Source organism: Puntigrus tetrazona, chromosome 11, assembly GCF_018831695.1.
Source record: "Puntigrus tetrazona isolate hp1 chromosome 11, ASM1883169v1, whole genome shotgun sequence".
Taxonomy (NCBI): Eukaryota; Metazoa; Chordata; class Actinopteri; order Cypriniformes; family Cyprinidae; genus Puntigrus; species Puntigrus tetrazona.
The window spans coordinates 14,856,388-14,869,151 of NC_056709.1; the positions used below are offsets into that span (position 1 = coordinate 14,856,388).

Consider the following 12,764-nt stretch of genomic DNA (forward strand, 5'->3'; position numbering starts at 1 on the left):
ATTGTAGCAGCATTCCAGGCTGGTATTCCTGCCCTCAGCACAGTCACACACACACACACACGCTCGCATGCATGCACTGAATCTTTGACCATGGGCCAGGTCACATTTTTGTTTAAGGTGATATCTCTTGTTTTGACCATATTGAAGCCATACTGGAGGAGGAGCTTTACCACAGCAACTGAGCCAAAACACAGGTTTTATGGGTAGCGGATGAAGACTGAAAACTAGCCTGACACCCCCAGCTGTACCGATGGGGTAGGCCGGCCCTGCTTTCACTGTATGTTTCAACGCTATTAAACACAATGGTCTCGCTGGATCCATCGGCCTCCAAAAGATGTGGTGAGTCATTCCGAAATAGGACGAATGAGAGTAAAAGCAAACAATTTTTTTATCGCATAGTACCAAAATACATTCATTTTTAAAACTTTGCTTTTACACTTAAAGTATTTGTATTTCTTTGATTCTTGGTAGGTTACGGTACATAAAAAATAATGTAGCTTTTCTGTTCCCTCTTCAGGACTCTTCAGGATCGAGTTGAGTTAAATGCATGCTAGTGTTTTCCTAGTGCTGCAACAGACACCATGTTCAGGTACACTCCTCCGTGGCAGGTGCTATGTAATAGTCTGGATCATTCTTTTAAGGTAGGGTTTTACAAAACACATTTAAAAAAAATGGTTAGACCTTTTGACTCTTAAAATAAAGGTTTTTTATTGGCATTGATGGTTCCATGAAGAACCTTTAACATCCATAATATCCATTCTATTCCACGAAAGGTTATTCATAATAAAAAAGATTTTTTATATTACTTAAATGGTTTTCACGTTAAGAAAAAAAAAAGCTTCTTTTTAGGAACCTTTATTTTGAAGTGTGTAGGCATTTAACGAAAGTAATTAATTCCATTACAAATTGTTAAATGAGTCTCACTTAATCAGCTTTATAAAATAAGCTTTATAACACGTTGAAACAGAAATACCATATAAATAAAATAATGTGTACAGTACAATACTAATGGTCCTACTTTGCTATGATGCTTATATTCAAAAGCTAATAAAAAAGTAAAATACTTGTGCATTATATTTTTTTACTGAATACATTTTACTGTGGTTGTGGCAGTTTATGTTTACCTGAACTATGACTTTTTATTCTGTAGTTGTGCAAAATGTTAAGTAAATATTGTGAACGCATACCATTTTTTTTATTAGCTTAACATTAAGTAATATTTGGCCAATTGTATGTAGTATGTAGTGTATTTTTGCAGCTTTGAAGCCCTCTATATTTATGTGAGTGGAATTCAATGTTGCTATTTTACCAGTGTCATAATTACAGTAATTACAGTTTTGTCGCTGCTGTAAAGTAATTCAATTTCTTACCCGCAGCCTGCTGTTATTTGCCCGATTAGATGTCAGTGCAGAATGATTTTAATTATATTTGAAGGTAAAAAAGTTTTTTTGTTTGTTTACTTTAGATCAAATACAGTTTAGTTTAGATCTGTATTATTAAATCTACTTGTGCGTTTGTACAAAAAAACTCCAATATTGGCGCTTTTCTATCTGATCAGTTAAACAGTTGCTAGTGTTGAGTTTAGAAAAAGACATTTTTTGGTCATAAACTCTGGAATGTAATATATGAGTGTCATGCTCTGTACTTTCACTCATCCCGAGGGAGTTTTCCTAAGCTCATCGCACAGCCCAAATGACAGTCTCAGCTTTAATTTTAATTGCACTGTTGTTGTTATCCTCACTACAGTCCATACGGATACATGTAATTGTAAAGGTCGTTGTTTATTCAGGCCCATTTAACACCTCTAATGTTAATTCTGCATACAGATGGTTCCGCAACAGGCTTTTATATTAATTTAGCAGTTGTCTATTCTTCAACCTATCAGTTTCTGCGCTCCTTCTGTCTGGGTGTGGGCTGTGTCTAATTATGCATACGTGATATTGAACTTTGTCAAGTCAGTGCAGTAAAACCAGAAGTGTCTTCTGATGCATGTGACACTACAGGCTCTCACACCGCTACTGATGTCTGAGGGTGAGTGTTGCTCACTTTTCTTTAAATGAAAGGTTTCGTGAGAATAAATAGTTCATCTTGTTATATTAGAATAAATAGTTCATATTATTCGCTCATTTGAAATGCGTGAAAACATTTGTATGTACTGTATAACAATAGCATAAAGTGACAAAGCATATTTATCAATTAAAACAGTAAAACCTTTAGCTTAATGTTCCGTTTTTTTAAAAAAAGATTGTTCTCTATATTATATAATATTACAAGTCTTAAATGCATTTCATGGCAGGAATGTTTCCTCTTTCAGCCATTTTATTGTCACTGCAGGCTAAAGGTTGATCAGGTTGAATACGGTTATGTATCTTACGATTATTTTTTATGATGCACTTCGATCTGTCTGTAAGAAAGCGAGAATGAGATTTTACAAAGTCGTTTTTTAAATACAGTCCACATTACTCTAAGCATCTATCAAAACGTAGCTGTTCTGTTATCAGTATTTATTTTTAATATTATGAAAACTGCATTTGAATCTGGATAAGAAGCTGTCCTTTAGTGGGCATATATTTCAAATGTTTTCATGGGGTAAAGGCTTGCTGTAGCACGGCTCCCTGAATCGTTGTTTTGGTCATCATACTTCTGTAAAGCTACAGTATATTTTTTACACTTTTGGGACACCCCTCAAACAGTCTGAGCCAATCAGCAGAGGCAGAGCAGTGGTTTCCAGGAAACTGGCCTGCTGTCATTTTATCAGCGGTTCACAGTTCACAATGTCACACACAGAAACCAGTGACAGGGAGCAAAACTCCCTTATAACTACGTAAGCGTGTTCAAAGTGGTAGACGCTCTTATCTATTGTTTTGATGCAGTACACAGACCAGATAATTTATTTTCCTACCATGATAAATTATTCTTAAACAACGGATTAGTACGTATTTCTTCAATAACGTGGGGTGAGTGCCAATTTGTTTTTTAATAAACCTATACATTCACCATCTGAAGAACTTTAAGTACTCAAAGGTTTTGTGATCAGAAAAGTTGTACATCAAAAATATTTGTTTTCTAAAATGTAAGCATAAAATATAGCTTTCTCTCGCTGTCATGTTTATTAAAACTGCTTTAAAAATTATATTTAAAAATATCTCTTGAATAACCCATTGAGTGCAGTTGTATGCAATGTAAATGTGTTTTAGTACTAAGCATAAGATGTGTACTATCGAAAAAAGCCAAACAGACGCAAGATTTTCAGCTGAATGAGAGGCTAAACTGATGAAATTATGGTGATTTACCACAATTTTACTATAGTTTTGATGCTCATTTTAAACAATTTATCAAGGGAGTTGCAGTTTATTGTAATTATGTCAGTTATAGGCTTTTTAAATGAATAAAGTTTAGTTAAAGTTGTAACCGTAGTATTTAGTAGGACAAAGGAACGAAATGGCAATTATAATACACTTATTCAGTTACAAGAAATATGGTAAAACTTTACAAAGAACAGTTTTTAAAAAGTACAGTTTTTGAAAGTACCATCTTTTTTCTAGTGTTATGTTTTTATCACTGATTTGGTTTTTTATGTAATATTAAATTTTGATAAGTGTTCTAAATGTTCATTTTACATTTTGCATTTTAAACCTTGTACCATGTAAACAACGCATGTTATATATATGGAGACACGTTTACTTACCGCATGTTAATCATCTAGTCTCCGCATGGTCCATTACTAAATCTGTTTCTATTTTTGTCGTTACTCAGAGACAGGCATCTACTGTGACGGTCAACCCATATGATGCATGCACTCACTCCTTAACAGAGGAGCAGGCTGTGATCCATTCCCATTATTCTCTGAGACCTCCACTTCCCAGGGCTGCCCAGAACCATCCACCATCCAAAGTGCCCATGACCAGCAACCCAAAACGTTGGGTGATGAAGCCCTTCTCCCCTAAGCTAGAGCAGTCGGATTTGCGCTCCATATTGAGCCCTACAGGCCAACCCCAATCGCTAGAGAACACGTGGAGTAGCAGTCAGGATGGTAACTCTTTCAGGTTCAGCTTGGAAAGCATAACAGTGACAGACATGCAGCCCACTGTGATAGTGTCCTCTGGGTATGGCAACAGTCCTCCAGATGTGGTGGTCCAGGCTAAGCAAGTGGCTGTGTCTGAGGATGGAAGTGAGAGTGAAGACTTTAGGCCCAGTACTCCAAGCTACCCAAGCAGCCCTGCAACCGCCAGCAGCTCAGGCTCACATGTTGGCTTCTATTCCTTTGTAGATGACCCAGCAAGTCCAGAAGCTGAGATGAATGAGGTCTACATGGTTTCTCCACAAAGGCAGGCCAAACTGAATACCCTGAAGGAGAAGAGCATATTTAAGCTACAAACGTACACAGAGGAAAAGATACCTGGAAGGCTTTTCGAAGAAACCAATGGAGATGACCGTTACCGAATAGAAGATGCTTACACTTTGAACGAACATGAGGAAAACCCAGACCGAACTGAGATCATCCGGAATCAGGCACCCAAGAAGAGCCCTGCCCTTAAAGAACAGTGGAGTGCCTTAGAAAATCTTGACCTCAGTAACACGCCGCAAAGACTCCTGCATGGGTTTAGTCTAAGCTACAAACCAGTGAGAGAGAAGACTGAAGAAGCCAGGGTTGAACCTGGCACCATAGACAATGAGCAAATTGACTTCAACGCAGCACGAAAACAGTTTTTAATGATGGAACAATCAAAACAGAACCCCTTCCTACAGAGTCCCGAGCGGCTGCCTTATTCCCCCAAACTGCGGGGAAGAACTCTGTCCTCGACGGCCAGCATCTTCACTCTAAGACAAGAATTCAAAGACAACAGCCTAGATGAGAATGAGATCCCACAAGCAACCCAACAAGAAACAGAAGTACAGACTGAAACTGTGACTGAGGATTCAAAAAATGGAGGTGCTTTAGATGATGTTGACTCTGGTCTTGGTGACCAAAGCGGAGGATACCCCAACAATGGGACCATTTCGAACGATCCTTCCATTTCAGAGATGGGAAGCAGCTTGACAATGTTGAGTGCAAAGGAAACTCCAATTCAAAGGGAAATCAGAATTTCCCAACAGCGGGAAGAGAGTCTACGTCGATCAAGGGGTATCTTGCACAAAGACAATTCAGAAATGGTGGAGATCAGGATAAAGCCAATTCTGTCCCTATCATCTCCACAGGTGAAAGCTTCAAAACCTAAAGAACCCAACAGAGTAAGTTTCCTTATTCAGAGAGAGCGTGAACTTGAGAAACAGCGGCAGATCACAAACAGTGTTTCAAGCCATGATACCCAAGAGAACCAAGTACAGGACAGTGAGAAGTCATTTGAGTCACAAACGGATGAAATTCCAGTCACATCGTTGGGGTCAAGTCTAAGAGAAAGTCCCACAAATGATTTAGAGCAAAGCACAGTGTCTGCAGATGGCACATGGATTACAGAGAAACTTGCACTTGTAGAGGAAGGTAACCTTTTGGACTCACAGGAAGTTCTTTCGCCTTGCTGTCCTCACCGACATCCTGATGAATCTATTCTTCAGAAAAACTCTGATAGCAGCACTTTTGGAAACCAAGTCCAAGTAAGTGCACATCCTGAGGACCATCCTAAAGTAATCGTTCGTAAAGAAAATGGGGTAGAGTGCCAAACCAGTACCCTTAGAACAAATAAAGAGCCATCCTGGATTGTGGAAAATGGCACAAGCATGTCAGGAAGGACCAGAATTTACTCTCAAAATCCTCCGTCCCCACTGGAACCCCCAAAAACCAGTCGGTACACTCCTACCTGGAAATCTCACCTTGAGTACACCGACTGGAGCCCTAAAATGCAGAATGCCCCAAACAGCATTCGTCAGGAAATTGAAGAAGACCTCAGACGAGAACAAGAGCTCCAAGAGCTGAGAGAGTCCAGTAGTCAGTCTTTCTCAGCACCTAACCCAGCATCTGTGAATTCCTCTGAACCTAGGTCTCCATTAACCAGCGAAGAGACTGCATTTTCACCACAAACTCTTCATGCTAACATGGCAGAAGTGGATTCTGCATTTCTAGAAAAGAAAACTAATTACAGTAATCCTTATTTCGGAAGTCTGGACACTTCTCACTTATCTGTAACAGGTATAACTTTCCAGTCTTACTGCACTCAAACATCCTAAACACAACTGGGAATGGGGATACCTTCTGTTGCTGGGAAACTGTCTTGTTATTCTCTACAATGTTTGTGGCATGTGCATTTCATAACTTTCTGGTTTATACAGTAGCTACCTGATTAAAGCGTTTAATGTTTATGGATGTCAGCAGCACCAAGGAATGAGAAGGAATTGCCAACGTAGTTTCTGAACTTTGGACATACCATGACATTCTGCTTCACTGAAGAATGATTAATCATTTACTGTATGGATATAAATGCACATTTGAAGTTAAGGATTGCTTTTTAGGCAACCAAATGCGTCCTTGTTTGTATCCATAATGGAATTATGATATATTTGTTCATAATATATGGGGAAAGGAATGACTCATATTAGTAGGCGAATGAATAGTAAACATAATCTCTTGTTTTTCTTTGTTTATCTCTCCAGATAAAAGTTCACAGTTGTCCTCACCACGACCCACTTTTAGACTTCCCTCAGTGTCAATTATGACACCGCAGCCATGGGGCAGCCCGAAAGCCGCGTCCCCGACTGTTTCAAGAACAACCCCCATCAAACCCTTGAGTGCACTTGCTGACCTGTCGTCGCCTTCTTCCCAGAAAGGTCTGACTGAGACACTACTAAAGGACTTTGAAGAAAGACGGGTCAAACTAAAGCTGGAAGAAAGTGCAGTGAGTGAAGTTGCTTTCAAGAAAATCACAAACCACTCAAGTAGATAGCCCTTCATGTCATTTCAAATCGCTAATCCAGTAGAAGAAAGAAAGTCATACATGTTTGAAATGACATGCATAAGTAAAGAATTAGAATTTTTAGGTACACTATCAATCGATGCAATGCAATGTGAAGACTTTTTTCACTTTATAACTCTTTCTTTCCTCAGTATGCTGGGATTCAACCTATTGATGCCATAAACAATGAGGTGAGCTGACGGTTTCGATGTCTAGTGCTCTCTGCTGGATTTTGGAACAGATCCAGTTTGATCATGTTGTGTAACTGGTTTCTCGGCAGGTTGTAGAGGCCACCCGTGTAATAAGGCATAAAAACCAACGAGCACTGCAGTGGGAGGCAGGCATGTACGCCAATCAAGAGAGCTAATGAATCATCACCGACGTAACAAGACACCCCAGAAATCATCCTCAGATGAGAAGGACTGGTTTTAATTCCACACTACTCATGTCACCTCACCATATAAAGCCAGTGAACATAAAACATGGATGTTGCTTCCATCTCACTCAGTTTAGCTGGCTGTTCTAAATTGACTGGTGTGGTGGAAAAAGGTTTAAGTGTGGAGAGCATCTTACCTGCTTGGGGTGATTTGTAAGCGCTAGCAAACCGCATTGTGAAAAGTTTCTTTATCTTATTTCTCCGCCCAGTACTAACATCCTTAATACTTAGAAAATATACACATTTATACAAATATGTCATATGAAAATAAAACATCAGACTGTGTTCCAGATTATTAATGTCACTTATCTTCAAATCCTCAGTACTTAAATTAATAGACCGGTTTGCTTTTTACGCAAGGAATAAAACCAAATAAACAAAGTAGCTGGGTTCCTACAAAGACAGGAGGAGCCGTGAGATCTGGACCTGGACGTGAACTCATTAACACACAAGCCTGTTGATTTAACAAAGTGGTCTTTATTTAGAAATAATGTAAACTCTTGATTTCCAAATCTAAAATATCAATAGAAGATTTTATTTTGTATTGAAAATTTATAGAATATCAATAGAAGATTCTTTTTGTATTGTATATTGAAGATTCATATTGAAGATTCAGTTGCACTGGAGATTTTTGCTGTATTGTAAATGTTATATGATAATTGTTCTTTTTTAAATGTACAATCTACCTTACAGATTAGACATTGTAAAGTGTGTCTTCAGATTTGTTCCAATAATAGTCTGCTATGTAAAAATTTATTTCGTATCAAAATATAACATTGATGTATTTTGTGTTGAACATAATAATAATATATGCAATATATATAATAAAAAGCTTGCTTTTTAGACATGTTTAAGGTTTTAAGGTTTAGCCCTCAACAGCGATTCCTTAAACACTGGTACTGCAGAAAGAAAAAATAAATAAATAAATAATGTAAAATGGGAAAAAAGAGATTTATATTTTCTTGGTAAGTTATATTATTATTATTTAATAAATTATATTAATACTGATGACTTCATTAGTGCTAAATACATCAGTGAAATATAAGACATTTCTGGTTTGGTTTCTGGTTTTTTAAGGTGTACTTGAGACAAAAAAAGACAAATAGTTTGGGAACCTACTTTTAATGTAACCCATACCTTCTTAAGCAACAAAAAAACGTGCAATATCACTCTCATGGTGTTTTCCAACTTGTATGTTAAAGTTCCAGCACTAATTAAAAACCGGCATAAAAATGACATACCTGCTGAACAATCCTCTTATACATGGATTCCCTTTAATGAATATCTTTGTGCAGTATTTCAGATCAATTAATTTAATTTATTAAGCTAAACGTTTGACGTTTCTTTCGGCATGCATATGGCCACGGCGCCGCAGCGCCCTCTGGAGGATAAACCCCGTTAATACACGGTTGAATGCAACGCAGCTTGTTAAATTGTTTGTTCATTTAATGCCAGCGTAGTTATACATTTTCTACACAGCAACAGCGCAGATTAATAAAGCCACGGACGTTAGACAAGACTCAAATCCTCCTCTGAAACGCTTTGTATTAGTACCACACTTTGTTTCATGCACTCAGAGGTGAAATCAAGGGAAGCTCATGGTAGATGCATTTACAAGCAGCAACAAGTTACCTTTTAAATCACTTTCAATTCAATCATACAGCTTCCATTCTGCATTAAACTGCAAAACAGTGCCAAGTGGGGCTTTCCACTCATTCACCTCGATTCAAATCAATTTCCAGCGGATAAAACAATTTGAGTAAGTGCAATGCATTTTTTCCTGTATTTATAAAGAATATTCATATTAGCTTGCAATAACTTAAATGCATTACTGTATGAACATGTTACTGTTTGTATAAAAAGTGAGACAACATTATATTTGGATCTGACATTGATCGATCTTTGTTTATCTACATGCAACATTACTTTAAATAAGCAGGAGCGACTTGAGCTAGTTGTCACACATTTCACTCTAGTGAATATTTTGCAGTAAAATAATATGAAAAAAATTATCCTGTTACTAAAAATTTTGAAAAAGGCTATTATTTTGAGATTTTCATTAATCAAAGAATCGAGAAAAAATGAATCATGGACTTCATAAAAAATTTATTTATTGTTGATAATAATAATAACCATTATAAATAATTGGACATAAACTAACCCAATGGTGGCTACAAATTCAGCGTTGTGACACAGCAACAAACTTTATTTAAAAATTGTATTTAACTAGAAAACTTATATTTCACAATATTATAGTTTTTACAGTGTTTCTGATTAAAGAAATGCAGCCTTGGTGAGCATTTTAAAACATTAAAATGAATAAAATTTGTATTCCAAATTCTCACATTCAGTATCAATACTTATTGCAGAAATTCAGTATCAATACTGTTTATTTTTTGTTTTTGCTTTTGTCTTAAAGGTAAAAAATTCAAGCTTCAAGCTCATATGGGGTCCATTCTGACTTCAGTGGAGCCGATGGTTGTCATCAATAGACTGGGCACGTCTTTTTTTGACATGGCCCTTACGCAGACCGTGTACAACCAGTCGCTGAAGGCAACAGCAGGAGACAGCGATCGGGCTCAGGCCTTATCTTCACGCTTTCTTCTTATTCAGAGCGTGTTGTCCTCTGTGGCGGCCATGTTGTCCATTATACCACTGAGTCGCATGGCAGACCGTCATGGACCTAAAGTCTTCGTGGTGACTTCTCAAATGGGTTCGGTTTTAGGCATGTTCATGCTTGTCATCTTCATGTACTGCGAAGTTCCTCTGGAGTTCCTGTACTTGGGTTCTTTGCTGCATGGTTTGAGCGGAGGCGGCCCGATGTTTTGGGCCGGGGTGGCGGCTCTGGCGTCTCTGAGCTCGGAGCAGGGCAAGCGCACTCTTAAACTCAACATCGTGGACTTCTGTTTTGGGGTCGCGGGGGTCGCGGGAGGTCTCCTGTCCGGATACATGTACCAGATGGGACCGTCGATTCTCCTCCTGACGGCGATTCTAGTCAGCGTTTTGGCCTTGCTGTACACCGTGTTTGCCCTCACGGACTTGAGACGTTCCCTGTCCGAGAGTGAGCCGTTGCTGGCTGAATCCGAAAATGGGAAAACGATGGATCGAATCTCTGTAGGCACGCTGATGTCAGCCATGGTGTTGTTCATGCTAGGCATGGTTGGGGCGGAAAATGTGCTCCAGCTGTATGTGCTGAAGCCCCCCCTGAGCTGGGACTCGGTTTGGGCCGGATATGGCAGGGCTGCCACCAGCGCCATGTACCTGAGCAGCTTCGTAGGAGTCCTGGTTCTGTTCAAAGTGTTGGGAGACACAGCCCTCACTCTACTGGGCATTGTGTCCAACTGTACTGGGATGGCGATCATGGCATTCGCTGTAGAAAGCTGGGTCTACTTCCTGGGTGAGTTTTATTATAAGACAATTACAGGTGACCTCACAGGTATCACTGAAATAGCCCTCCAGTAATAGCCACAGAGCAGTGGTTTTCAACCAGTTGCCAGGTCTACGTAACAAAAGCAACAGTATTAAAGTAGTCCAATTAAGTGGCAAAAACCACAGACTTGGCAACACTGATTAATATTGCACCTTTGCAAGTGCACAGACAAGCTTAAGATTTAGTTGCTGCTGTGTAATATATATGTGAAAGAAAATAGACTGGCTGTATATTACGCTTCTGTTTAAGCACAATATCTCAGAGAACTCCATCTTGCATGTTTGAGTGTGTTTTCGCCTCATTCATTTAAAAACTGTGTGCACTCAGGGTTGCCAGGTTTTAAAAAGCATTTCCTCTATTAAATTGATTTCGTAGTTGAGTTTCCATAATTGATTTAGCTTTTTTTCCCCTGTTCATCACTGTGAAGCTGCTTTGACACAATCTGTATTGTATAAAGCACTAAAAGATTACTTTAAATTATTTGAAACCAGACAAAGCAAGCAATAAAATAACAGATAATATATTTTAATGGGGGTTGGGGGTTCACAGTGCTCCCTCTATCATAAAAATCTTGGATATGAGGTTATATAAATGTGGTTTCTAGACCTGGAAATGTCCATTAATAAAATCTCCATGCGCATTTTTATACTGAACATTTTAGTTATGGCGTGCCTTAAGCCACGCATTGTGTAGCTGAGTGGTTTATTCCTAAGATTTTTAAAATATTTGCATTAAATAACTTCCTCCGCAGCGAATGGGTGCCGTCGGAATGAGTCAAAACTGCCGATAAAAACATCACAATAATCCACAAATATCCCTAGTGAAATCTGGCGTGCTTGCAATAAACAAATGCATAACTAAGACGACTTTAAACACTTACTTCTGGGCAAAATAGAGTTATATCTATCTGTAACGTAGTTTTTTTTTCCAGTGAAAGGTTGAGATGTGTTGTTTTAAACAGCTAGAGGGATCATGATGTTTGCCTGCGTCCCCATGCCGACCCTGAGAGCCATGCTGTCCAAGGATCTGCATCCCCAGCAGTATGGTAAACTCAACAGAAACAAAAACTTTAAATGCGCTTCATCTAAGTGTAAGCTTTAGTCGAGGTGATACTGCATGTTATATGATACTTCATGAGAGTCCTCTGCTGTGTTTTTCGACAGGGCGAGTCTTTGGGATGCTCCAGCTGCTTCTGGCTGTGACCGATCTCTTGTCTAACGTCTTTTTCACCTCCGTTTACCCGCTAACTCTCGGCTGGTTCAGCGGCTTCTGCTTCCTCCTCTCCTGTGCTGTTAGTTACATCAGCGCTGTCCCGATCATGTACGTATATATATCCGTTGCTAAAAGACAGTTATGAGCAAGATCATGCAGAGTAACGGTTGTTCATTTTGTTTTCCAGTTATCGAAATGGCAGAGACACGCGTCTCGGATCCATTTGAAACGTTGACCTACAGGAAAAGGTGTCTGTTCTCGTTTTGATTCAGCACTATGGAGCGTGATGGAAAAATAATAGGATTCATGCAAGCAATGCTTCCGCATTCTTCCCCAAAAAGCATTGCATTACCTGATGAACTTTGCATTTGATAAGAAAAAATGTTTCTGTACTCTCGCAAAAATAAGGCATGCACAGCAAAAATCGCAATGCTTTTTAACTACATTTTCACGTCCCCTAGCAAACGTTATAAAATGTCTAATTCTAATTCAATTTAGTTCACCAATTTATTTCCCCTGCAAAAGCACTGCAATAGCTTTCCTCCGCGTTATGCTATTTCCAAACTAGTTTTGGCTGCAAGCAAAACAGAAAGCTTTTGCAAATGAATTTGAAAGTTTAGCAAAAAATGAAAAAGATGTTGCAGGCAAAAGCACAGTTTCTCAGGGTGTCGTTAAAGCATTTTTTTCTCCCATGACTACGGGCTCTGTGCATTTCTCTTAGTAATAACATTTGATTGCAGTAATATACTGTGCGATGCATAATTGAATGTCGAAGAACTGGAGAACTAAAACGAGTATG

General features: G+C 38.7%; 3 protein-coding genes across 3 annotated transcripts; all 3 read left to right on the forward strand.

Annotated features, from left to right (window-relative positions):
* Positions 1 to 3,758: 3,758 nt before the first annotated feature.
* On the forward strand, positions 3,759 to 8,270 carry LOC122354136 (mitotic spindle positioning). Its single transcript, XM_043252184.1, has 4 exons — positions 3,759 to 6,127; positions 6,589 to 6,830; positions 7,040 to 7,078; positions 7,168 to 8,270. The coding sequence occupies exons 1-4, from the start codon at positions 3,901 to 3,903 to the stop codon at positions 7,252 to 7,254; spliced, it is 2,595 nt and encodes an 864-aa protein (XP_043108119.1). The 5' UTR covers positions 3,759 to 3,900; the 3' UTR covers positions 7,255 to 8,270.
* Positions 8,271 to 9,768: 1,498 nt separating this feature from the next.
* Positions 9,769 to 10,785, forward strand: si:ch211-262i1.4 (thymic stromal cotransporter protein). Its single transcript, XM_043251645.1, has one exon. The coding sequence runs from the start codon at positions 9,769 to 9,771 to the stop codon at positions 10,783 to 10,785; it is 1,017 nt and encodes a 338-aa protein (XP_043107580.1).
* A 613-nt stretch (positions 10,786 to 11,398) lies between these two features.
* LOC122353574 (thymic stromal cotransporter homolog) lies at positions 11,399 to 12,398 on the forward strand. Its single transcript, XM_043251372.1, has 3 exons — positions 11,399 to 11,798; positions 11,917 to 12,073; positions 12,153 to 12,398. The coding sequence occupies exons 1-3, from the start codon at positions 11,726 to 11,728 to the stop codon at positions 12,190 to 12,192; spliced, it is 270 nt and encodes an 89-aa protein (XP_043107307.1). The 5' UTR covers positions 11,399 to 11,725; the 3' UTR covers positions 12,193 to 12,398.
* Positions 12,399 to 12,764: the final 366 nt, after the last annotated feature.

Bases quoted from the DNA above. Each gene is read 5' to 3' on its own strand.
- LOC122354136 (XM_043252184.1), top strand. From the start codon at position 3,901: ATGACCAGCAACCCAAAACGTTGGGTGATGAAGCCCTTCTCCCCTAAG. The intron at 6,831-7,039 runs GTGAGTGAAGTT...TTCTTTCCTCAG, and splicing joins TAAAGCTGGAAGAAAGTGCA to TATGCTGGGATTCAACCTAT. The intron at 7,079-7,167 runs GTGAGCTGACGG...GTTTCTCGGCAG, and splicing joins TTGATGCCATAAACAATGAG to GTTGTAGAGGCCACCCGTGT.
- si:ch211-262i1.4 (XM_043251645.1), top strand. From the start codon at position 9,769: ATGGGGTCCATTCTGACTTCAGTGGAGCCGATGGTTGTCATCAATAGA.
- LOC122353574 (XM_043251372.1), top strand. From the start codon at position 11,726: ATGATGTTTGCCTGCGTCCCCATGCCGACCCTGAGAGCCATGCTGTCC. The intron at 11,799-11,916 runs GTAAACTCAACA...GTTTTTCGACAG, and splicing joins TCTGCATCCCCAGCAGTATG to GGCGAGTCTTTGGGATGCTC. The intron at 12,074-12,152 runs GTACGTATATAT...TTTGTTTTCCAG, and splicing joins ATCAGCGCTGTCCCGATCAT to TTATCGAAATGGCAGAGACA.